This window comes from Falco cherrug, unplaced genomic scaffold, assembly GCF_023634085.1.
Source record: "Falco cherrug isolate bFalChe1 unplaced genomic scaffold, bFalChe1.pri scaffold_53, whole genome shotgun sequence".
Lineage (NCBI taxonomy): Eukaryota > Metazoa > Chordata > Aves > Falconiformes > Falconidae > Falco > Falco cherrug.
The window spans coordinates 23,125-49,539 of record NW_026599492.1 but is presented as its reverse complement, the minus strand read 5'-3'; the positions used below and the strand labels follow the sequence as shown (position 1 = coordinate 49,539).

At 45.7% G+C, this 26,415-nt stretch overlaps 1 protein-coding gene across 1 annotated transcript; it reads right to left on the bottom strand.

Annotated features, from left to right (window-relative positions):
- Positions 1–2,871: 2,871 nt before the first annotated feature.
- On the bottom strand, positions 2,872–25,113 carry LOC129735192 (heat shock factor protein 5-like). Its single transcript, XM_055700547.1, has 5 exons — positions 24,962–25,113; positions 23,965–24,482; positions 20,739–21,113; positions 11,293–11,810; positions 2,872–6,584 (listed from the first exon to the last, which is right to left on the bottom strand). The coding sequence occupies exons 1-4, from the start codon at positions 25,111–25,113 to the stop codon at positions 11,785–11,787; spliced, it is 1,071 nt and encodes a 356-aa protein (XP_055556522.1). The 3' UTR covers positions 2,872–6,584; positions 11,293–11,784.
- Between the last annotated feature and the right edge of the window lie 1,302 nt (positions 25,114–26,415).

Sequence of the window (26,415 nt, the reverse complement as noted above, 5' to 3'; positions counted from 1 at the left end):
CGCGGGGAGCCCCCCCCCTCGCTGCCACAGCCGCAAACCCCGCAAAGCCTCTGCAGCCGCGCAGAAAGCGCGCACGGGCCGGCACGGTGCTGGGAGCTGCCGCCGCTGCCACGGCTCCCGAAGAGGGGCCAGGGGCCGGGGCGGCTCGTTGCCGCGCAGCCAGGCTCGCCCCTGCAGCCGCCCCGCAGGAACTGGGACATGGCGCAAAGGAAGAGCAGCTGCCGGCTTGGGAACTGCTCTGCCGGGCAGCGGCCGCTGGGTGATACACGTGTCAGCGAGAACCGCTGGAACAGGAAGCAGCTGTTTCTTCCAGCTGTGACACGCTCACCCCTGGTCATCGAGAACACGGAGAGAACACCGATGCGACACCCGTTGCCGTGCCAAAGCTCCATTTCTTGCAACACCGCTACACGTCTGACAAGGGAAGCTAGCTGGCAGCTGCTGCACATCTGTCACCGCCAGAAAGCACCCCCGCTTCCAAGGGGCGTCCACCAGCAGACGGAGATCTAGGAAGAAAAGGGAACGCTGAGTACACAGCAGGGCTCGGGTATGTTTCCCTCGGCAGCGTACAGAGCAACCGCATTTCTGTCGGGCACTACAAAATACGCTTCCAACGGCAGACTAGAACCTGATCACCTGAGGCCGACCCTGCCTGGGCAGGGGTACAACAGGGCACACACGGGAAACCACATCCCACCCTGCTCCCGGTAACAAGACTATCGGTAAAAACACCTTCATTACAGAAGGTGCTACTTATTTAAAATACCTTATTACAAAACATCTTATTACAAAAGTTATTTTTAAAAAAGTAGTATCTTGTTACAAACCACCTTATTACAGAAGTTACTACTGGTTAAGAAAGATGTTATTACAGAAGCTGTAAGGAAAGGTTTCGCCTCAGTTCATCTTACTGCCTGGTGCTCCCTTAGCACGTCCCGGCCACAGCTGGGAGCTACACAAGCCGAGGCGGTCCTGACAGCTTCTCTGCTCCCTTCTCGTGCGTTTTGCTCAGGGCTGGCTCGTATGAACACGCATGAAGCCATTACATGGATGGTTTAGGTGCTCTTCCACATGGATCTCCTGAACACCACAAGTAGAGGATGTGCCCCCTTTATCCTTCAAACAGTATTTTAACATGAACACAAATGTATAGCTATTAAAAACTTAAGATCTGCTATCAACATAAGTACAATCTTCCTCTAAAAGTTTAAAAAATATTTTCAAGACATAATTAGAATGGAGTACTAGAATAATAAATAACTTATCATTACAGATACCATTAGCATCAAAAGGAAATTATTAAACCAGAAGAATTCCCCAGGAACGTAAAAGATCAGCAGCTGTGACATACATCCACTTGCTGGTGAAACAGAGAGCTGGTTCAGGAAGGAAGAAGGTTTCCTGGTTAATCACTTAGAAAATTAGCTCATCTTTCCTTTAGCTGCTCTCCTGAAATCTCAGACCCATTCAGACCCAGAATCTTGCGACTTTCCAATGCTTTTGTTTCATACACGATCCCCAGTAAAGGGCCACGGTACGACTGCAAGCAAAGACAGCGAGAGCACCAACCACCACCTATGCCGAGCATACTGTAGCTCCCAACAACGTTAAATAGATAAATAAATAAGTGAAACAGATTCCTAACAGAGCACTAAAACCCATTTGCTTCCCAGTAAGGATGTCTCAAGAAAGTGTTTAAGGGTTCCTGTAAAGTTCAGACTTTCCAAATCTAAAGAATACAAACAGCTAAGGAATTACTTCATATTAATTACTCTGACCACTCGGTACTTTATAACTTGACAGGTAGAAAATGTAATGAAAGAGGCCTACTGAACAATACCCTACCAAGTTAAAAAGAAAGCAAAAAATAGAGTGGTGTGGGGCTGGTTTTTTTGCTGGTTTTTTGTTGTTTTGTTTGGGGCTTTTTTGTGTGTGGTCTTTGGTGTTTTGTTGGGTTTTTTGTTTTTTTTTTTAAACACAGCTGAAATGATCCAAAGTGGCTGTTGTGGGCAAAGCTCCACGGCTGCTGGAGTCTGACAGGGGAATCCAGCTGGCAGCTGCTGCACATTTGTCACCCACTTCTCACTCTCTTATTTCATCCTCCAGAAAGCACCCCCGCTTCCGAGGTACATCCACCGGTAGACGGAGAACTAGGAAGAAAAGGGAACACTGAGTACGTATCAGTGCTTGGATATGTTTCCCTTGGCAGCATACAGAGCAACTGCATTTCTATCAGGTACTATAAAATATGCTTTCAATGTCAGACTATAACCTGATCACCTGAGGCCTACTGTTTAAAGAAACAGGAATTCTTCCAATTTTTCAAAAATTTAAATATAAAAACCCAAAGCAGATTATAAGAAAAGTGCTCCCATTCCTCAGTGCGTATTATTTAGAAATGCCTTTGCCACCATGGATACCAAAAGCCAAACATTAATTACTATAAGCCCCTGGCAGTATCTACAGAAAGGCCTGACCTGCTTGTGCCATATCCCTTTGTTTACCCAGAAAAGGCACAATTGCCTCGAAGCACACCACAGCCAGCGCCTGGATCCCAGAAAAAACTCGTGGCGTCACAGACAGGACAGACAAGAGGCTCCTTTTTTGACAGTTACGTCGATCCACAGCAACACAGAGATACTTCCCACGTATGGCCAGATCTTGCAGGTCAAGAAAACGAACAAGTACCCCGATAAAGTCACAACAGCGCTACCACTGCAAACATCACCCACAAGAAATTTAACCTCTGAACAAACACATTCACATCTTCCAGCCTCTGTTCGTTCTCTGTACTACAAAGTTCCTGCCCAATAGGCACCACTTTTGCACTTTCTGACACCTGCCTCCTGCCAGAGCAAACTCTGTTGGGAACACATCTTGAAAACGCATAGGGATGGAGAAATGAGGGGGCTTGTAACAATGCACCTCTAAATTATGGCAAGTTAAGACACAGGGTATGACACCCACTCATCCCAAAGAGCAGACTGCCAGGACAGGCAATTTGAAATGCCTTCAATGAATATATAATGACGTCAAGGTAATGGCAACTGAGCTGGAGCAAGCAGCTGCCGCTCGGACTCCCGAGAGCAACTTCGCTTTGGGCTTCACACAGATGTTCAAGAGCTCAGGGCCAGGCCTGTCCCCACATTAACTCTTAACACCTTTGTAGGAAGAGATCTCACTGTGACCGGATAGGAAAACTAAATGAACATTAACAATATTTTTGGCTGGAAGGTGCAATAAACAGTTCAAGGGAACAGATGACAGCATGGGAGACCTTGCCTGAATGAAGATTTGCCCTTAGCAATTGCACCTAGAAATCTATTTACCTTGGAGGGAATGAGAGAGAACACACAGTGACACAACTGCAGCGGCATGGGAGTGGGTGGTACATGTCTAGGGCACCTTGCAGCATAAAAAAGAAAAAAAGTCAGAGACAGTCATCAGATTATTTGCAGGACTAGACGACTCACAGAAAATATATGGTCAGCCATCGAGAAAGAAAGATTTTTTGCTTAATGTCTCAGCATCAGCTTAAATGCTTCAATCCACAAGTAACAAATTCCCCCTGCTCCATTCTGAGATGCCTATTTCCAGAAAGACGGGCTGCAAACAAAAATTCCTCCCATCAGAATCTGGTCCTTCTCCCGTGCTCTTTTAGAAGAGGAAGCACAAGCCACAGATATTAGGTCCAGTACAGCTGTGCTCACTAGCTGAGTGTGCCTGTGGAGCACAATGCAGAGGAGATGGGGAAGGAGACTCAAAGTATGTACAGAGTTCCTCTCAATCCTTTGTGAAGTCCAAAAGGACTCCTGTTGCAAGTGTGTATGCTGCCAACAAAAGCGGACAGATTTATTTCAAAACTCCCATTTTAACAGACAAGCTCAGCTAGAAAGTAGTGGGAAAAGCAGATGCATCATCAGCACCTTCAAATCTATGTCCTAAGAGCGAGCTTGGGGCTGAAAAAAAGCAGTCCCTGAAAGGTGAACTATTCCTTGCACCTCCGTGTGATAAACACGGCAGGAGCTAGAGCACCATACCCATCGCCTCTCAAGAAAAGGAGTGGGAAGGGAACAGATGACACAGCCCGTAATCATTTGCAATGATGTATCTTAGCGCCGAGTTAAGTTCTGCACCCTTTGTAGCAGACTCTGGCTCCCAGGAGGACTCAGAAGTAGTTGAAGAGGAGGGTTCTTCACCCGCTGTGTAGTTAATCTGCATTAATGACATTAACTTACAAAAACCACAGTGGATGCTAAATGTTTGCACAGCTTCAAAAAGGGACTCTAAAAATCAACTGAAGGTTACTGAGGCCTTTTCTGCTTAATGGTACAGAAATGCCGAAGACACTGTTGGAGACAGGACAATGAACTAGAGACACCTTTCATCTAGATTCTGCTGGGCAGAATGTTCTTAAAACTGGTAAACTAGAATTTAGCTGAGAAGGCTGGTTAAATACATTGGTTTTCCATTTGAAGGAAGCAGATAACCCATCTCGGTGATTTATGGTGCTGCAGAGATGGGCTGGCAGCTATGGAGGGAAACCCTGGGGACGGTGTTTTAGGGAAAGGACGCTTGTCTTTTCTTGCTACAGAACAGCTGTGAAATGCAAAGAAGTCCAGTCCACTCTTTGGAGGGAAGCAATGCCTTCTCCACAAAGGCAGGTTTGATTCTTGGTGCGTTTTTACAGATTAACACCTCGGGTTGGGCTCAGAGCTGCTCCCAGTCACTGAAATGTACCACATTATATGGGCTCTCACTGTGTGGTATCTAGAACTTGGTGTCACCACGTAACAAAGAAAAGTGATGTTAAAGAAAAGTGACGTTAACAAAGAAAGTTAACATAGAAAAAAACAGCCTACTGAAATAGATGGAAGAAGAGCCTTTTTCACAGCAGGGTGCATGTGTCAAACTGCAGGCTCAGAAAACTTGCAAAGGAGTGCCCAAAGGAAAACAGGAAAACAGAGAGGACTCCATCACACTCAGAGGGCAAGTTGCCAAGAAACACCTGGAAATCATCGTGATGCATTTTAGCACAGAGAGATTAAAAAAGAAGTTGTTTCCAAAGTCTCACAGAGGACAGGAGGTGCTGACAGACAAAGGTGTAGTCAGAGCAGCAGAAGTCAGCTCGCACTTGAGCCTGCCTGCTTCAGGCTTACAGCTGACATGCAGCCGACAGGCTATGCCAGCTTGGAGGCTTCTATCACGCACCCAACTGACTTTGGGCTAGCTTGAGCCTGATCACGTTGGGCTCAGGTGTGCTGTCTATCTCTACCCTTAACACGCACACCAAGCCTCAAAGGTACAACAGTGGAGATGCAGACCTGGATGACCGTCACATTTCCCAGAGAGTAGACTATGCCATTCGTTGCTAATTAGCATTAGCATAACAGTGTTTCATCCCTGTGGAACAATCCCATGGGAATGCTTTCCAACATGTTCCTGTACATAACTTTACAACTGGCACGTTAAGCAAATGTTTTGCTTCAGATATGAAAGCTGAGAAGTTTGCTAGTTATCTGTGATACCAGGAAGTAATTGAACAAGAACTCTTGATTATGTGTTTTAAACAAAAGCTTGTCTTCTTTCAAGGTGGCATCCCACCTTTTTTCTCAGCTTCCTGACAAAAAGACTTTATTCCTTACTTAAATGTTTGAAACTGATGGGCATTATGAGCTGAACTATTAACTAGCATCATGATCTGGAATCTAGAAACCACCCTTTGAAGTGAGCAACAGCTCTTCAAACCCCACCATCGGCTCTTTGATGAACAGCTGTGAGGGAAACAGCTTCTTAGAGACTTGCAGGCTGAACCAAATTCCCCTCTAGAATGGATCCCAAGTACTTTTTGTGTCCTCTTATGTCTCTCTAATCTGTGGGCATTTAGGTTTTCCCTTCAGTTACTAGATTTGTGAAGTTTTTAGCCTCAGATACTCTGCGGCTTGTTTTTCTCATGTGCTTCAGGACACTACCAGACTGGTACAATGTGTTAAGTGATCTGAGACAAAGAGTTCAGACTTCTACACTAGCTTCATCAGTTTGGTGGGTTTTGCCCCTGGAACTTCCATAGTTACCTCATTACTCAGTGTCTCCTTCACAGCACTGTCGCCCTCCAGCGAACACGTCTATGGACTTAATCTCAATATTGTGACATCCAGGTTTCTGGCACAACTCCCAGAACTTCAAGTTTTATTTACTTACATAATTTATACCCTTTCCCACATCAGAGTAATTAGCATACGTGTCTCTATTGAAGTGTGTTGATAAGTACACTAAGAGGTTGTACAAGTTTAGTATTTTAACTGAAGGAACAATGAGGTATTTACACGGCAGACAACAATTCTTCTACTCTCCCCTTTCTGTAATAGTTAGTTTCAGAGTAGCTGTCACCGTAATCTCTGAGAAAACGTAGAATCTTTCTTACCAAGAGAGTTGCCTGTGTCTGAACTGCGTCTTTTCCGGGAGAAAGATTTTACAGATGAATCTGTCTGTTCTACAGATTCGTTCACAGGCTCAGCTCCTGAAGTGAATTGTCTCTCTTCTGTCTCTGATGCCCTGGATTCACTTTTAACACTAGTATTCTCCTTAAAAAAACACAACACAACACCAAAAGAAATAAAACCAAAGATCACTCAATGTTATCTTATAATAAAACTAATATAAAACCAATAAAACAAAATAAAAGCTATTCTTCTCCACTCCAAAAGGGCACCTAACAGGTGGTGAACACTGCCTAGACAGTTGACATAGTGTTTTTAACTCAGAATTAAGGTTGCTAAATTGAAACAACCTCTTACAAAACATCATATTAAGCAAAATATGAGATCAGAAAACTAGAATACACAAAGTTAGGGTACATGTCCCCACAGTCTGAACTTTTCCCTCAGTTATTAAACTAGCTAGAAGAAATAAGCTAGAAGAAATACAGGTGCACTCATTCTTACCAGCACGTGTAATAATAACGACAGATCTAGCTCAAACAACTTGGCAGAGCTGTGTGATGCAGAACCACACGTGAACCACACATTTCTGGTTGGGAATCTCACCCCACCCCATCCAGTCGTTAAGACATTAAGTTATAACGTGTTGCTTGCTTTTTAGAGCCCTCTGCTGCTGCTCTACATGTATTTTGCAGGCAACCATTTGGCAAACTGGTACATTTCCATGATCATGTGGCAAAAACCTGTAGCTTAAAAAAAAAAAAAAAAAGGCCCGAACAACCAAGTTCTGTTTCATTTTCACTGAGGCAGTACAGGCCCAAAGTTAAGCACCTGGAATCTACCTTTAGACAGAAAAAATTTCACAGTATCACCTGTTCTAGAATAGTCATCTCTTCTGCAAATATCTTATCCATCAATAACCTAAAGATGAATGACTGCTCAGAGCCTGCAATGTTTCCTTCTATTAAGGGGAAAAAAAGCTTTTGAAAACCATTATGTGTGAGTTTACAGAAGACAAGAGGTCACACTTGGTAATAAGATAGTCTTTCCAAAAATCACGCTCACCACCTTGAGTCTGTCATTACTCAATGTTGAGTATGTAACAGGCTATGTGTATACGTATCAATAGAAACACACATACATTGCTTGACAAAGTTGTATAATAACATCCAAAAAGGCCTGTGCAAATACAGTAATGGAGTACTCCAGGGAGAACTAGTTCCCTCCCACACACCTCCTGCACTTGCTGGATACCCATTTGACTCGTTTTTTCCTCTTTGAAATGTGCTGTCTGGATGTACTGCTTTAGTACTGTTAACAAGGTCACGTGAAAAACACGTGGCTAGCAGTGCCTTTTGTCTGATGTCTGAACCACAACTCCTTCCCAGGCACAAAAACAAAGGCGGCAGGCTGGCTGTAGGTCACTACCTTCACCAGCTAGAATCCAAGTCTCACGAGTGATGATGACCTCTCTATTCCTGGTGACATTTCCATAATAGCAAGTTCTAGAAAAATCAGTGAGCAGCCTTCATCAAGTAGTGCGAGAAGGGAAGATTTCTCAGGTAAGCATTCTAAACCGGATATTCCACCGGACAACTGCTCTAGAAACAGTTCTGCAAACTTCATTATTTAAAAAGAAGGGACTAATGAAGAGCAATACCAGGCAGGGGATGTAGAAACCAAATTGCAGTGTTTGATAAAGAAAAAACAAATAACATGCATATTGGGATCACCATTATTAAGAAACTGTTACTAGCCTACGTGGTGAAAGTAGTCTAGACACTCTAACTAGCAGTTCTGCAAAGGACCTGGGGATGCTGCAGTGCCCAGTAAGGCTAACGACACCTTGGGCTACACCGGGATGAGCGTGGCCAGCAAACTGAGGAAATTTCATTCCCCCTCACTGGTGAACCTGTACTTCCAACGCTGTGTCCAATTTTAACCCTTACAGCTGCGTGTGAGGAAACTGAAGAGCAGTCATACTGCACAGCACCCCTTTCAGATTTCTTTTTATCACTGTGTTTATAGAATCTTACACACCAACTCTTCAGTAATCTAATGTAATAGGTAATAACACCATTTTCAGCCTAACAGCATCAGCCTAGCCCACACAAGTCTGGTTCCCAAGCTATCCCTTTTTTTTATTGTTTGGTCTTTTAAGCGAACATGTTTCTGACCACGGATTCACCGCACCTGTGGACAGACCCTCCACTCAGGTCTGATACTCTGCAACTTCAGAGTCCAAAACATTGTTTGGCGGAGAATCAAGCAAAGCTACCAAAGCTGACAGACGTGAAAGTTTTGCCTTTTCACTTCAGTTACTGAAAAACGCCAAAACTGCTGCATCTCACTACTTACACGACTTACGAGACACTGACTGGACTATACCTATACCCAGCTGGAACCATGATGGGAAGCTGAGGTACTAAAATTAGCAACTCGCATGAATGGGGTTTGCTGGATTCACCTTCCCCAAAGAAAGCAAGCGTTTCAGCCTTCACATAGGTATGCTGCCAAGGAGACTGAACGAAATCGGAGGCAAATTCCTCCTGATCAAGCATTACAGAAATGTTCTATTTCCACTTTAAGAAGAAAACAAAACATTTCTTAGGAGTAGGAGTGGAATAAGAGATGCCCATTGAAGGCCAAAGCCTCTAAAAGTCTAGGACAGAAATTCACTGAGGCTGAGAGGACAACGCTGGATCTGAACTGTTGAATGTACTAACTCTTTTCATGTAAAGAGCTGCTCTTTAATTTGCTGTCTTTTAGGAAATCGGGAAAGCAGAATAAAGCAGGTTTCTACTAAACTGTTACTTCTATGAGGAAGACAGTTCAAGGCTCAGTGCTGGTCACAAGAGTAATTAAATGCTGGGAAATACTGTGAACGAAACAGAAAACAAAACAGTACCAGCTTGGTCAAAAGGTCCCGTATGCTAAAACCGACGGTTTCAAGGGCTGACTTCAGTCCACAGAGCAGAAACCCAGGATGAAGTACACAGTATCATCGCAAGTCCTCGGGCTGAAAGTAGCTGGAATGTGTAAGCAGGAATGCCCTGCTCTGTTTGCGCTCCTTGTTCTTGCTCTTCCCTACACATCAGGTTACAGCGGTTGTTTTGAGACTTGACACTGGGCAAGACAAACCTTTGATCTGACCCAGCAGAGCTGTTTTGATGCTCTTGTAAGAACAGTGGAGGAATTTGCTCCCCCTCTGCTCGTATAGAGAGGAACAGAGCGGTCTTCTGTGCACGCCCACTATTCTGTCACAAGCTTGCTCTAAAACACATGGTACCAACAGCCGCTGAAAGCCTGAGTGCTTCCAGATTCAGGGATGAGGAAGAAAACTGTGCTGGAGCCTGATGTGAGGAGTACAGGCACAGAAGCCTCCTCTGGAGAGTTCTGCACCTGCCATGACCCCAGGCTCTGGACAAGTAGGGTGTTAAGTTAACCTTCCCTCTCCCAAGTTTGGGAGGAGGAGACTAGTTGAAGAGTAGTTCTAACAGAAAGAGGGAATCTGTCAAACAAAACGCTGAACAGTCCCTGAATTGCTTTTCAATTGCTCAAAAAATGAGGCCAGTTATTTAACCAGTTACGGTCCAGGACCAACATCAGGATTCTCACAAATATACAAAACCTCCCTCCCAAACAACTACGTGGTTCATGCGCTTAATTCCCCCAGTTCTTGACAAGGAATTTCAGGTCATGGACTCCAAAGGCCTTCAACAAGGGACAACCTATCATTCTAAAAACGCAGTTCAAAAATTCTCGAAACTGACAACATTTAAAGTGCGGTCAACACTTAATATATTGAGTGGGCACCAATTAAGGAGTACTGCCAACTCTATGCACTAGCACAGGGATGTGCTCTTCCCTACACAGTACGGAGCAGAACAGTCTAGTCTAGGCTTGAGCTATGCAGAGGCTTGATCAGAATACACATCCCTTTCTAGAAAGATACCCAAGAGGAAGATGACTAATCTTTATAACGCTGGCTGAAAGCAACAATGGGAGGTTTGCACCAGCTGATGATTTCCGATCTAGAAACTTCAGTGAAGGCGTCAAGCTACCGACAGAACAATAAAACAGTAGCTTCAATGCATACACAAAAATGAGATTTTGAGTGCCTACATGCAAGGTAGGTCTCATGCAGGAGAAACAGATGCAGTCAATCTCCTGAGTTTACTTTGTTTTCAAAACAAACCAAAAAAAGCGCAGAGCATGCATTTGCTCCCTTAACAGAGTAACATCTAGAATGCCCCTCACCCCTCATGAGACTTACAATTTTACATACAGGGAAGACCAGCTCCAGGTAGACTGAAGTACAATTACAACTTGTTGTACACCACAAAGTCTAAACCAATGAAGATGCTTTATACCATTCAAATGTCAAAAGACTATACTTTCCACTGAAAACAGAACTTAATAACTATTTATCAGAAACAATCTAACCGTTTATCTAAATTTAAGCAAAAATCTGCCTCCAGTGGCAATTCTCAAAATACTCTTCTTTGTTGGAGATTAAAAGACGGTATGTTACAACCTAAAAAAGCATCCACTTCATCACCACGAATACACCTGCACTACACATGTTTCCCATGCAAATGAACACCCTAACTTGGCCAACAGGCTGACACATGTCATGCTCATTAACATGGGATACTTTTTCATTCCGTCTTCTTTTTATATCTTGCTTTACCAAGCAAACCCTTCACTGTCCATTAACAGCTTAATTAAAGAAGCCTTCGGTTCTTGAGCAGGCAAGAATATTGAAAAAGCTATCGGTCCAGACCCTAGTATTACTATCAAATATAGTTAGCTCAAGAAAGATGTTGGTTTACCTCCCTTTACCCCTTACCTGCTCTGGACTGAACAATTCTTCCTGAAAAATCATGAGGGAGAACTCAGCTGCGTGGTGATGTGGTTCTTTGCTCCGTTCTTCATCTGCTTCCTGTGTGGTCAGAAGTTCTTGTAGTATTTTAGCAGCAGCAGCAGTTTCTATAGACAGAGTGGGATCGGCAGCACAAAGAATGTCAGAAGGCTGTAATGGAGACAAATTCAGTGTTCGATCTGCTGCCACCAGAAATGACGTGTCTGAAGTTACAGGAGTGAGACGTTCCAGCTGGCTTTCCTCAGTTGAAGAAGGTGTGTAACTATTAACAGGCAGTGCCTGATTTCCATTAAGCTCCAGGATTGAACTCTGGCTCTCTACAGGTGCCACTTCCACTTTTCAGCTTTGCATGATGAATGCACCTCAGCGGCAACCTGAAACATGGCTTCAAGACCGACTTCTGCCTTCTTGTTTTCTTCAGATATATTACATAGCCAGTCAGATGGCATCAGTTCAGCTTCATAAGATGACTGCATTGGAGGATTCTGGAAAAAACAAAATACAGTGAACTTTTGTATAAAAAATTACCATGACAGGATGTGTATTGATTCTGTTTATCCATTTATCCAAAAGCTTGAAAGATTGTCTGTTATTCTCAGTTAAAATAGCAAGTTTAACCAGAAGAAGAAAAAAAAAAAGCTACTACTTTGTCTTGGTTTTCATTAACCACCTTACTCTTGGCACACTTCCTTTCTTCTATTCATGGTCTATCCTGGAGAGGAGCTGGTGTATGCCTGCAGATGCATTGTCTGCACACCCTTTGCACCGCAGGTGTTAAATATACCCAAGCATTCAAATCAGAGACTTCTGGTCTTAGTAGGACCTGTGGGGGTACACTAGAACCACCCTCTTCACGTGCCACATATGTAACAGAAAATGAGAGAGAAAATCCACCCGCCTTCAGTTCCTTCTAAAACTCAAGCATTCCTGTTGTGTATAAACCCAGTATAAACCACAACATTTTTAAGCAAAAGAAAAAGGTCCATATGCTGTAAATGTGCATATGGACAACCAACTTGAGGAACTCACCGCTTCTTAACCAATAATATCATTTTCCTCCTCAAGCGACTGTCCATAGGCACATCTACACAAGGGGTGCCCCCCAGGGATGCCCCAGTCCCAGGAGGAGTGGGAGTTCAAATACCGATGACAGCAAATACTGTAAAACTGCCCTGCCTGTCACAGCCTCACATCTGGACTCTCCTGTCATGACAGGGTCCCACAAAGGCACAACCCAAAGTCTGCATCAATCTGCGTAAAAACCCGACAGAATTTCAGGTCAGAAACCCTTCTTGTAGAACCTACAGAGACTGCCTTTGCCATCACAGATCAGGTCTGAACACTACTAAAATTTTTCACTGTAATGACATCACAGGACGACAGGACACAATCAGCAATCCAGTGATGATTTTTTTAGTAGAATTCATATATATCGAATAACCTTTAAAACAGAACGAAGACAATGACAGAGTTTTTCCAAAGCATCAAGTCCTACCCAAGTGAAATAATAGATGACATTTTAACAGCCAGTGTCTGTACTGCTACTTCTTCTGGAGGTGACTCAAAGGACACTAGAAGGGTCATTTCTTCTGACAAATACAAGTCATACAACGATGTTGAACAGAAACTCAGGTCTATTTAAAATACAGCCTTCTTTTGGAAGAGATCCAGCATGAAGGATTAGTCCTTAGTGCCTGACTATCCTTAGACCTTCTAGCTGAGGTCATGGTTAATGAAAAGCTACTTCCAGAGACGAGTAAATTAGAAACAGGAAGCTACAGGATCACCTACTAGAAAAGCCGTATCAGATCAAATGCCAGTGAAGGACTTGGTCTCTCCCTGAAGGAGATACCACAAAGAGATGAGATCCCGTCTCCTGGGTGTGTGAAGTCAAGTCCTAGTGTGGATTCGTGTAGATGTGCCAGTTTGCAGATAGCCACAAACTGTGGAGGGTGGGGGGAAAAGGAGAGGGAAATAAAACCTGGAATTTGAGAAATTTAGGTTAAGTTAAGCAAAATCTTTTCATTAAAGGCTAAGCCACCTTTATGTTTTTATGAGATAGGTTCAAACATTATTCCTCTCATTTGATTTTTTTTTCAGTTCTATTTTTTTAAAATGTTAACAAGGTGTTTCATTTCTGTTGCATTGCTTGTTTACTGTCGTAAGTAGTCAGGATTTTAATTAAGATCTGGGTTACCAAACCGTCCAGGAATAAGATCATCCCTGCCAAAAACCGACCAACCAACCCACCCATACTGAATCTTTTTCTGCCTCTTCTTAGGGGACCTCAGCTTGAAGCTGTTATAGCACATATTGTCCTCTTGGATGCACTACAGGATCTCGTATGTATTTCCAACAGGAGAAAGGAGCCACACAAAGGTACAATTTAAATCCTTTTAGTTCACCTGGAAAAGATATGACAGACGAGGATGGGGGGGGGCAGCAATGAAACAAGGAAAACCAATAAAAGATTGAGAAGTCAGGGCTTGAAAGACTAATAGCTTGCTGGTCATGCAAGCTCAAGAGGAAAAATGGTCTGACTTAGCAAAAGTGGTGAAAGAGAAGATGGGCATTTCACTTATAAGATTAGCATAGCGTGAGCAGGAATTAAAGCACAACCACACCTTTTCAGGGACTGCTAGCACTACACAAATCTGGCTTGAGTGCTTGGGCAATCAGAATTCAGACTTGATTTCTTTTTGAAATAACATAGCTGATTATCATTCCTTACTACAAATAGAAAGTTTTTCTTCTTTTTTCTTGCACGTTTATTTCTTCCATTTCCTGTTACCTCTTGCTTCAGTTCCACAAGGAAATACTGACAGCTTAATAACCATGGTAATAGCAATAATCAAACAGCAGGGCTGCTATTAAAAAAAAAAAAATAAAAATGAGGTGAGGGCAGGAAAAAAAAAATAATCGCTGAAATCCAACATGTAGCCTCAGTTCACATCTATGATAAAGCAGCGGGGAAGTATTGAGCTAATGGTTGTGAGCTGCCAGCACTGCTGCTGCAGAAGATAGCAGGAGGTCTCTCAAAAGACTCATTCCTACCCAAGGATACCGATTCATCACACTAATCCAAACCCCACTTAAGAGAACCCTAATGGAAAATGGGTAAGAAGTTGTACCCGAGCTCCCTGTTTTGTAACCAACTGTGATGAGAGTGTAATACAAACCTCTGAAACCCCGATTTCAGAAACCTGGTGAGATACACCATCATCAGCCACCATGTCTGGGTATAACCACCTCTGCCCCCTTGCCATTCCACGCAGTAATTCTCTGCAGCTTTTCCTGGAGAGCAAACTGCAGCCAACCAACCAGTTAGTTACCGGCCTGGTCTGCCCGTGTTCCAGGCAGGGTCACCTAACACTTTCAGCAGCTCAGGTGCGTACTGTACAAGCCCAGCAGCTGGCCTCCAAGACCCAGAAACTCCACCTGTCTTAATCTCTCCTAAACTTAAAAAGTGATGCTCTCTGCAAGACCCAGTAAGGAACAGCACAAGGTTTAAGCTTCCTTGTCCGAGAGTGCCAGCTTTTCCTTCTGAGACCACAAAGCACCGTCTGGATCCAACAGAAACGGGGCTGGTAACCAGCTTGCTGACTGCTAGTGCGCCGATACGGTTCGCTGTCTTCGGGACTGGCCCGGCAGTTTCGTATAGGCTTTGCCACTCCTATCTAGCAGCGCACAGCGGGACCAAACAGCCTAAAACGCCCCGCAAACCACGCTTCAACAGCATCGCACTGAATTCCTGCAACTGGTGGAAGGTATTGAGTGGAACGATAGGAAATATACCATGCAATAGTTCTATTTTTTGTGAGGAACAATAAAAATGCTTAGTCAGCCAGGGCTGATGAATTTTACCGCTTTTGAGGATTTGTGCAAGTGGTTACTGATGGATGATCAATACGCCAGCCGGGCAGGATGCTCAATACTGCAGCTTGCCACATCCCCCAGCAGAAGTTTGGGGAAGTATATGCCCCAGAACACACAAAAGGCAAACTGATTATTCCCCACAGCTCAGCAAGAACCGCAGGCAAACTGCTGTCTTCTGTACCACCTGCACAGCCTGTCACCACGTTCCAGGAGAAATGACCTAGGCTATGCTAAGACTCAGAAATCTCTAGAAGTCCCGTTGATCCACGCGGTACGATAGCTGTGTTACCCTGCTCAGAGACAGCCGGTTACTGACCTGGTGGAACTGATACAGGGCACTGCTCGCCTTTGGCCTTCTCACGCAGAGGATCGCCTTCCCACAGTCTCTGCCCAGATGCTCGGCAGCTTTTTGCTGGGGGTTTCCAGGAAACAAAGCAACCACTAGCAAGTGGCCTAAAGCTCTTCTGACTCCACACACTGCCCACGGACTTGCTTCTCCAAACAACTGAGTTTTACTAGACCCTTTGGACACCGTATATTACCCTTCAATCTAGCCACAACACCACCTCTGACACCTCCTTTGGAATGATTTACTATCCCATTGATCTCGGCCTTCCGAGATAAGCTATTTAATTGTGACTTCCCATCGCTCAGACGGATCCTCGCGTCCTGGATGAAAAAAGCAGCTCACGATCAAAGTGAGAGGACAAAGATGCACTGCGCGAAAAATAAATACTACAATATCGACGGCATGACTGGCTGTTGGCTATTTATAGCCTTACACTAACGTGTTATCTGTTGCAGAATGGCTGTGTGATCATGGCCATGACTCCCTTAAAGATCTTTGTGAAACAAAGTTAGCGTAAGTTAGCTGAAGCAGGCCTTGCAGCTATGCTGAGGCATGCTGATAAGGAAGCTGAGAAAAACACTGACCTTGTGCCTAATGTTGTAAATAACTTTGAGGAATTCGCGTAGACAAGAGAGGAAAAAAAAATATGTAGCTAGCTATCCGCAGAAACCGCAAGTAGGAGGACGTATGAAAATGTAACCCTTTAGAGCTTAGCCAATCAGCAGATGACTAGTAGGCATAATTAACTGGAACTGTATATATGACATAATCGCGCCGTAATAAATCGAAGCTTGCTCTATCACTCATATTGAGTCGGCTGCTTGCTTCCCCTCGCTCGTCAATGTGGCGCCCGAACAGGGACATCCCTCCATCTTGTGCTCCGTCTGAGGGGCGGCATGCAGATCTTTGTGAAGACCCTGACTGGCAAGACCATCACCCTTGAGGTCGAGCCCAGTGACACCATTGAGAATGTGAAGGCCAAGATCCAGGACAAGGAAGGCATTCCCCCCGACCAGCAGCGGCTGATCTTTGCTGGCAAGCAGCTGGAGTTATCCAGGCCATAACCCGCCCATCTTGGATAAGCTTATTTTTTAAAAAAACTCATGAATAAAAGACAAAGGTTGATATTTGCAAGATAGGAAACCGGATGATCAAGCTTGGGTAGGTCAACCCTTTTTCAACACACATAAGCATAACTTGCTTCGCTTGTCCTCTGTGAGGGGGGAAAAAAGTATATGCGTTACGCTGTAATAGAAAAGGAAGCCCTTGCATTCTTACTAAAGATCTTCTGATATCTGATAAGCCAGGCCCCCCAAATAAGGTGCAGTTTCCAGTAGAATTACATAACGCATTTACAGGAAGTACTGGAGTTATCTTTAATAAGAGATCTCTGAGGCGGGGCCCATTCCACAAAGTCACCTTAGTTTTTCTCGTTCAACAAATGAAACTCAGGACTGCAGGAAGCTGTCCGGGACAAAGAAGTGGAGCTGCTTCTCAGTATTTTCATAATATTAAAGAATCTCTTTTTGTCCAGGCAAGAACATTCTTCCAATACAAATGCAGGCTCATTAACTAAAAGTGATTCTGGTGAAGTCAAGCAAAAAAACACTCCGCTGATGAGGACACCCACTATGCTGCTACCCTGAAACCTAACCTGAATTACAAAACTACCCGTTTAACATTCAGTGGTTCTTTGAAATAGGTATTTGTAAACCACATCACTTTCACTTTATCAAGCAGATCAATTTTCAAATTTATATCCTTAATTTCACAAGTGTATAAACCTGCAGCTCATTCATACAGTCTCCTTCGCTTTCACCTCCTTTCAGTAGGCTACGCTCACCTGGAGAAAGCTGTCGTGGGTGCACGCTGAAGCAGTAGGACCAGCACAGCCAGCCAGAGGATCTGTGTGGGCTGCTGCTGAACAGCTCTGGTGTGGCTGCAAGAATTCAAACACAGCTATCAGACTGCCGGAACTTGTGTCTGGTGTGCAGTTCTATTGCTTACTTCGATTAAACATTTCAATAATCACACAGTAAGCGAAATTCCAGAAATTTATTGTTACCTCCCAAGTCATTTTAAGACCAATTTCTTAATCTTAAAAATACTTATTTTAAGATATGTATAGATATATTAAAAATATATATTGTAAAATTGATAAAACACACACATACATGCAGAAACTTCATCATCAGTCTTTTCTGTCTTAATATCACCTCCCTGATTTGGCTGCTTGAGTTTCTTGTCACAATACACCACAAAGTGCATTCACATAGCTGAGCCTAGGTGTTCATACACACATACACACTTGTGACCATGTGAATTTTAAGACTTACAAAGAAAATGAATTATCTTAACCCAGAGTGTGTCATTCCGAAGAATATCATGACTACTCCTGAACTACCACTCACCAGAAAGGTTTTCATATGTAAATGAACCCTACAGGCACAGATGTATGCCAAAGGCGCGATTGGACTTGCACTGTCAGGTGGCACCAATAACTAATGTGTCTCACATGGTCTCCATGACTGATTTTTCATTATTAGACACTCTCAGATAATGAAGCTTCAATGCATTTCTTTCACCCGATTCTACTACTGTCAAAGGTTTTGCAGATAGCCGAAAGTAAACAGAACTAAATCCTTACAATAATTATGGTCTAAGGCTAGTGGGGAAAAAGAGACTTAGACGAGCATATTTTATTTTACTGACTTTTCAATAAGAATCATAATGAAAAACCAGGGAATTTTTTTGTCACGGAAGTTAACAAACAAGTTTGAATACACATAAAAAGAAATCTTTTCAGAAAGTTCTACTTTGATTTCATTTAATGGGACTTCAAAAGTGAAATGGAGAGTCAAGAATAAGATTGAACATACATTCTTCAGTTCTCTCACTTATTAAATACGTATCTTAAGGTTAACTATCACTTTCCAAACAAACTAATCTTGCTGCTGTGCTCTCATGATGAAGGAAACCAGACTTTTTCATGTGGACATATGAAGAAACACGCTTTCAGCATGCTGTATGTTATAATATACAGAAGAAAGGATAGCGGAGAGATTAAGAGATACACAGGCACAGAAGTAAAACCGCTGAGACAGTCCTAGAGTGACAGTGAAAATTAAAAGATTTATCATACTCCAGTGAAATGTCACTTACACTCTCAGAAACGCTAATTAATTCACTGGGGGTTTCAAACGCCTCAGATTCCCTAAGTTTCTGCATTTTAGTTTTGATTACACCTTGCAAAATTTGGTATGTTTTCACCGCATTCTCACACCCACCTCCCACCCCAGAAGATTCTACCTGAGCAACATAGCCAAGTTATCCTTTAAACTTAAAGCAACGAGCGTCACCCAGCGAGAGAGATCTCCATATTCATGTCTAAATCTACGCTGGTCTCCCTCAGCTCCCCTACAGGCAGTACTTCAAAACAGGCACTTCCAGGACACCAGGAATCTTACCCCAAGACAAACTCTAAACCGAGCTACGTGAACCGCGCCCGAGACGCCCCTTTCCTTCCCTTGACTACGGAAGAGGGCTGGGGCCTTAGCTGAGACAGAGACAACTACAATTCATCATGATGAGTTTCAGCCTATGCTCTGTAACCATAGAAACGCAAAGCGGGGACCACCTCCCACCTCCCACCCTAATGAAGCAAGTATTCTGGACGAGGCTTGGAGCAACCTGGACTAATAGAAGGTGTCCCTGCCCACGGCAGGGGGGTGGGAACTTGCTGATCTTTAAGGTCCCTTCCAACCCAAACCATTCTGTGATTCTCAGGACACCTGCTCCTGGGAGAAGACTTAATAGTTAGCAGCTGGTAAGGCAGGCTCCACACTCTGGCCACCACAGTAATCTCTGCATAAGGGGCACAAGGCAAGGAGCACGTGGCAGAAGTTGCCTGTCTCTTAAACATTTAAGTGTGTCTACAAGAAATGCCCAGCTCCTCAGAACCCTTCCTTGACAAAAATGACGTTATGGAAACTAGCGATTATTGCCTGAAATGTTCTCAGCAGAGGTCTCAGAAGAGATGCACAAAAGATGTAATGATTTCACTGTGTAGGATTTCTAAACAGGGACAGATAGCTGTCTTTGTGAAGGTGCGGCTGCCAAAGGAGGAGCAGGCAGAAGGAAAGAATAATAACTGAGCTTTAGTTTGTTCAAGGAAAGGGTCACTGTTCTGAATTTCAGAAGTTTTAGGGAAATTAAACAAACACACCACAAAACAACAACAAACAGACCACCACTCCCCAGAAAATAACCTATCATGTGATTTTTCCAATTCAAGGTAAGGGCAAGGAAAAGAACAGTAATTTGCTTCAACTCCTCTTCTGAAGAATAAAAACACTGAAGTGAGACTGATTTATTTTGTAATCAAGTGATTAAGTGAGACTGACAATTGTGGCAGAAATAATTTCGAAAAAAGAAAGGAGCCAAGACTTTTGTACTTTCTAGTCTTCAGTGCATAAAAAAATACAACATAAAGAAGCTAAGCAAGAAAAAAAAATTTAGATACAAAAACAGTACGAGCAGAATGAAATATTCTACACCAGGAGTCCTCAAACTACGACCCGTGGGCCAGATATGGCCCCCCAGGGTCCTCAATCCGCCCCCCCGTATTTACAGAACCCCCACACCACCACCACCCTGCCGGGGGTGGGAGGGGGAAACCAAGCAGCCGCAGATGACTTCCGGCCACCTAATCCGCGCGCCGGCCCCCTGTTTAGAAAGTTTGAGGACCCCTGTTCTACACAATACGTTTGACTGATCTTTAAGGTTTAAAACCTTAACCTGGAAAAACATGAGACCAAGGCCTAGGATACTACTTCTTAACAAGGTCTCAGTGCTTTAATATCATTGTCCAAGTTTTGCTTAATTGAAAAAACAAAAATGAAAGTTAGCCTCACACCGACTAGTTTTGGACAAATGTCTTTCTCCTCGCCCTTTCACCTCAACAGAAAGGCTATCCAGAAAATCACCAGGGGACACGCAAAATCTGGAGGAAGGACACGAATAGCAAACAGAAACTCCTTTTGCTTTAAAGGTCCATCTTCCTTTTAGACTTGACACTTTCTAATTCTCACTTGAGATATACACATGGCAGAGTATTATAGAAAAATATTTGAAAGTCTCACTTTAAAATCTCTTTTTGAAAAGCAAATGCAGAAATTTTTTTCCATACCTGTTGGATAGCAGGTTTGTGAGTACGGCACTGAAGATGCAGAGCTGCTACAATTTGCAATGGATGCGGCAACGCTTTGAGTCCCTTGCTGAAGTGGCAGAAGAGAAGCCACAGGCTGGAGTGTGTACGTGGCTCCCGTTGGAAGCGTCTGGAGTACCGGAAAGGCAGCCCCTTTATCTGGAAAAGCTGGGGAAGCCCCTTGCCCTGGCAGCAACCCAAGTGGTCCCTGCTGGATCCAAGTGGAAGGGACTGGAGTCGGACCTAATCTTTGTGCTGGTGAAGTGCTGGGGGCTCGGCACGAGGTTGCCGTGTAGGAGTAAGGAGGGAAAACACCTTGACCGTAAAGTTGATGAAACTGTCCTCCAGTCAGCAGTCCTGCAGTGGGTACAAAATAAAGCGAAACAAGTGTTAAGGAAAGGAGTTTTCACAGGCAAAGAAAGGCAATATGAGGAGCCAAGGCTCTACAACATGATTTGGGAAGACTGCCTTTGCTCCAGCATACTTAACCCAGAAAGGAGACTGTACTCTTAGACCCGAGCATGCAGTAACTGCTGTGCGGCACACGAGTGAAGCGCCAACACAGGTGTCTGCGTAGCATTCAACCTCCTTAAACTGGCAGTAACGAGTTACCCATATTTAGAAATGTGCCATACATCAGAAAGTGTAGTAACTTACTAAACCAAACAAAAGCAATTTGAAAGTACTGTGTGTTAAATCAGACAATACATTTTAAAAAAGGGACATCATAAAGCAAGATTTGACCAAACTCCACTACTGACAGCTCACAAACAGCTAAGGGAAGGGCAATGTCAAAATCCTCCAAAGGACTTTGCAAGTACTTTATGACAAGTCATTTATTTGGTCAAGAAAAAAAATTCAAAGCCAGTTTTTCCTCAGTCAGCTCAACTAGTTCAGTGCAGACTAAAATATCCCAGACTTTGCCATTTTGTTATTTCCTAGATAGTCCTTTTATTCTTCTCTATTATTTCACAGTTTCCTCTCTCAGACAGTTACTGTTTCATGAAATGGTATTTGCTTTTATACCATGACAGCCCAATTTCTGTTTTGGTGGCTTTCTTGAAACACTGACAGTAACACCCCGAACGCCTGCGCTCATTGATTTCTCTAAGAACTACTGCATTTGTGACTCCCCTGCAGGATTGCATTTAGCCATGAGAATTACAAGTTTCAGGATGGTTCACATCAATAGGGTTGATCTAGAAGCCAGGCTTTCTCAGACCTGTAGTTTCCAATTCTCACTCAAAAGGATTTTTTTTTAAAAATAGCCTCACATTTACCTCTGGCACTCCTCTGACGGAAGCTAATTCAAGAAATCAGTAACATACAGTCATTATTCTGCAAGTTCACATTTAACCATTAAGAATCACTAAATAAATACCAGCTGACCCTGAAGATTTGCTAAGACTTAACGTATAGGACCGTTTATTTCCTGTTCAGTACTTTCACCATTTATAAACAGAGAAGGAACAGGGGTATGAAAATCCTTTTGTTTATATTTTACCTTTGGATAAGGACATGAAGATTATCTAGTTCTAACACATACACAAGACACCACAGGATGCCAAGTTACCCACCTCCCGTTGCTGTCCAGGAATTGTTCCTGAATGTTTAACACAGCGTTACACGCTGCAAGACACTGGGAACAGACTGACGCTTTGCAAACACAAGTATCTCTTATCTATCAAATTACCTCACATTTACAGCAAAGTCATGCCGCTGAATAGTCAGTACAGAGCGCAACAGTGCATTGTCAGCCTGTCAGAACTTGACTGCATAGAAACCCCAATGTTTTCCTTGTTCTGTCTTTCTAGAAAATGAGACTCCTAGAGCAAAAACTCTGAAACTGCAGCCATCAAAACAGAGGACAAAAAATGAACAGGTCATCTCTTTCTAATAATTTCCTTTACCAGTGGTCTGCATTACATCAGACAAACCACATGTCATTGAAGTCTGCAATGACTCATCTTAGCGTTAACAACGTTAACATCAAGTCATTACTTTAAATGCTTCCTAGCCTCCCTACTGAAATAAGTTCCATCCCTTCTCCAATGCTTCATTTTGTTTTCTTGGTATTGCACGTGCAGTTCCACACACATCACGGAAAACACCACTTGAATTAGATGACAGTTCCTACCCTGACACAGTAACCACGAGCATGGTGATACCCTACTCTGCTCTAAATGCCAGCCGGTGCTGCAGAGAGCAGTACCGTCAACTGCTTCTCCCCTTCTCCTGGTCGCACAGTCCTGCCGCTCCTCCTACACCGCGCCTTACAGTCCTGCCGCTTCTCCTACACCGCGCCTTACAGCTCTGCACCCACGGGGTGCATCACCCGGGTCCAGGAGCCAGCCACAAAAAGGCTGTTGAAGTCTTCTCCGATCGTTGCGCTGAACCAACATGTTGCTGTATCAGCTGCAAGGAAGATGACAGTTAACACGCCACCAAAGGAATGGGAAGCAGGAGTGCTCTTCTGGCAGCAGCCCACAGTTAGAGCAGCCCAAGAGCACTGCAAAGCAAGATATTCACATCTGCCTTACACAGCGCCAGCTACAAAGCTTTCGGGCCGATACAAAACGTGTGGAATAATCCTGAGGGCTCAGACTTGTCTTGGGAAAACTCAGATCCTCTCAAAGAGCATTAGAAAAAAGAAAACACGTTCTAGAGCTTTTCAGCAGTATTATTTTCTAATTAGCTCTCACCTACTCATGCAATCCGTTTTAAAAACTGCATAGCTTGTGAATTCTTTTTCAGGAGACAACCGACAAAAATCTTACTACCAGGTCTTGCCTCCTTTGCACAAAACTAACACGATGCTCTAATTATCACTTCACAAGACTCACTGTTTCGCACACAATTAATGACAGCTTATTAAGCACCCCTACTGATGGGCATCCTTACCGACGGGCAAGAAGCGGTAACGTTCATCTGGTAGAGCTGTGCCAGCTCCACAGAGATCGGGCAAGGGTGTTCTTAGTGTAGTACGCAATGGAGACTGTACTATAGTCTACAGGCAGCCTGAAATACATGTGAACCATGCTACTCATGCTTACTGGCAGCAGATCTACCTGCATAAACAACGACAGCTTCCCTACACCGGCAAGGACAGGTACCCTTCTCCCTCAGGGGAGTGCTGATTTCCAAATCCCATGCCACCCAGCGCTTCTCAAAAACCCACCAAGGCCCCACACGGCCCACTCCGACTCACCAGGCCTGTTGGCATTGCTGAGCGTCGAGGGCGGAAGCAGCGGTTGCCCGGCCAGTGGCGTGCCAAGCAAGCGCTGGAAGCGGTTGGGTGGGCGGCTGGTCACATCCAGGCCCGCTGCCATCTTCGCCTTGTTGCCTTTCGTCAGGCGCTTCAGGTGGACGAGGAGGTCGTGGCGGTCGCGGCGAAAGTGGGGGCTGCGGAAGCGATGCAGGGGCCCGGTGCCGTTGCCACCGTTGCCTTGTCCACCCTCTGGGCCCGGCCCCAGCACACCGCTCCCCGGCAACACCCCCACCTTGCGGAAGCCATAGAGACTGAGCTGTCGCATGAAGCTGCTGAAGTTCGTGGTCTTGAAGAAACCGGCGGCTGCCGCTGCCCCACGGCCACCCGGCTGCGCGGCGACGGCCGGCCCGGCGCCCAGCAGCTCGCACTCACAGCGCGGCTGGTTGATGACCAGCCCCCGGCCGGAGGCGCCCCAGCGAACGGAGCGGCAGCGCGGGCTGTTGACCAGCCGCCGCAGCCTGGCGGGGAAGGTGTCGGCACTGACGGGGCCGGGCTGCTGCGACGCGTCCGTGTCGGTAGGTGGCGCCAACGCCGCGCTCAACCGCCGCCCCGCTCCTCCGCTTCCCCCGCCACGCGCCGAACGGCACGTGCCCCGCCTGCGAGGCGCCGCCCGCCGCGCGCGGCCCCCGGCCCTCAGCCCCGCCGCGGCGCTGGTCCGCGCAGCGCCCCGGTCCCTCGGCACGGCACGGCCGCAGCCCGGCCGCCCCTCAGCTCGCCGGTGCCCTCAGCCCCGCCGCCCCCCTCAGCCCCGCCATCCCCCTCAGCTCCCGCCGTCCATTCAGCTCCCCAAGTCCCCTCAGCCGGGCCATGTCCCTCAGCCATCCCCCTCCGCCCCGCCGGTCCCCTCACCCCGCCGGCCCCTCAGCTCCGCTGCCACCAGCATCTCCCCTAGCTTCCGTGAGCGACCGGGCGGCTGAGGCCCGGGGCCGAAAGTTGCCGCTCGGGGCGGCCCCGCCGCCAGCCCGGAGCCGTCCCGGCGGCAGCCTGGAGGTCCTCGAACCACGGCGCGGGCGGGCGCCGGGCCGTGGAAAGCGGCTGCAGGCGGGGCAGAGCGGGGAGCACGCGTTCCGCAGCCCCGCGCCCCGCCATGGCTGCCCGCCGCACCGGGACCGCGCGCGGGAAAGGGGGCGGGGCCGCAGGGCCACGTGACACCTCGCATCCCAGGGAGGGGCGGGGCGGGGGCGGGTTCTGCTGAGCAGCCGGACCTGCCCGGGCCGCTGCGCTGTCGCGGGGTGCGGGCGGCGGGGACGGAGGGGACGGACGGGGGCGCGGGTGGCGGGGACGGAGGGGACGGGGGGGACAGAGGGGGACGCGGGCAGCGGGGGGCTGGGGAGCTGCTCCATGTGCCGGGGGTGCACCGGGCTGGTGCTTACCCCGCCGGGAGGAATGCTGCCGGCAGAGCAGGTGTTGCAAAGTGTCGGCTTAAAAACCACTGGCAGTTCACAAAAGGAAAAGCAAATTTATGAGGAGCGCAGAGGAACGCGGAACAAATCGGGAATTGTGTCACATTTGCCCTAAACCCCCCCAGACCTGTGCAGCTCTGATCCCCACGCCAGAACAGATCAGGTGGGGTTAAAATGGGGCAGAGAAAATCAGCAGCGAGGGTAAGAGCTAGCTTCAGCGGAAGGAAATACTGAAGAAGGAATCTTCAGAGGGGCGGTTATTGTATAAAAACATAGGGAGTAAAGTTGTAGTTAGTGTAAAGGAGGCAAGCACGACTACTGGAGGTTTTCAAATAGGAGAAATCAAATCAGGTACTTAACCACAGGGAAACCGGGGAACTAATTGCCACAGGATGTTTTGGGTACCACAATGTTACTTGGCTAAGGGAGGGTGTGGGGGTGTGCGTGTGTGTGAAGAAAAGAGAGAGGAAAAAAGAAAAAGAACAAGATTAGCTATATTCACAAAGGCCAGAACTCTTAAGCGGCACCTTTGTCACTGCGAGTGCTTGCACTGTGCGCTGGCACAGCTCTGAGGCGGTGCCTGAGCTGCACTGGTGCAGATCTGCCCTCTCCTCAGCCTTGTGCTGCCAGCTGTGACTGCAGGCAGACTGCAGGAACCAGCAGAACCATCCTTACCGCTGCAGAACAGGAATCTGCTACGAACCAACAGGCAAAGAAGAGCAGGGAGCCGGGGAAGGAAGAGTGCGGTGATCTCTCTCTCTGCTTGCATCTTGCCCACAGGTCACCAGCAGTGGCGGAAGAAAATGACATTCCTCTCTCTTGGCTGCCCTCAAAGCAAGACAGTAGCGAGAAGACTGAGCACCTGTGTGTTTCGTGACCTCAAATACATTATCTTGGAGTTGTCGTAAAATTTCTTAGCAAGAAGGTACAAACCCAAACCTCTTCTTTAACTAAAGTCGTCCTTATTGCTTTGGTTTACAGCACAGCC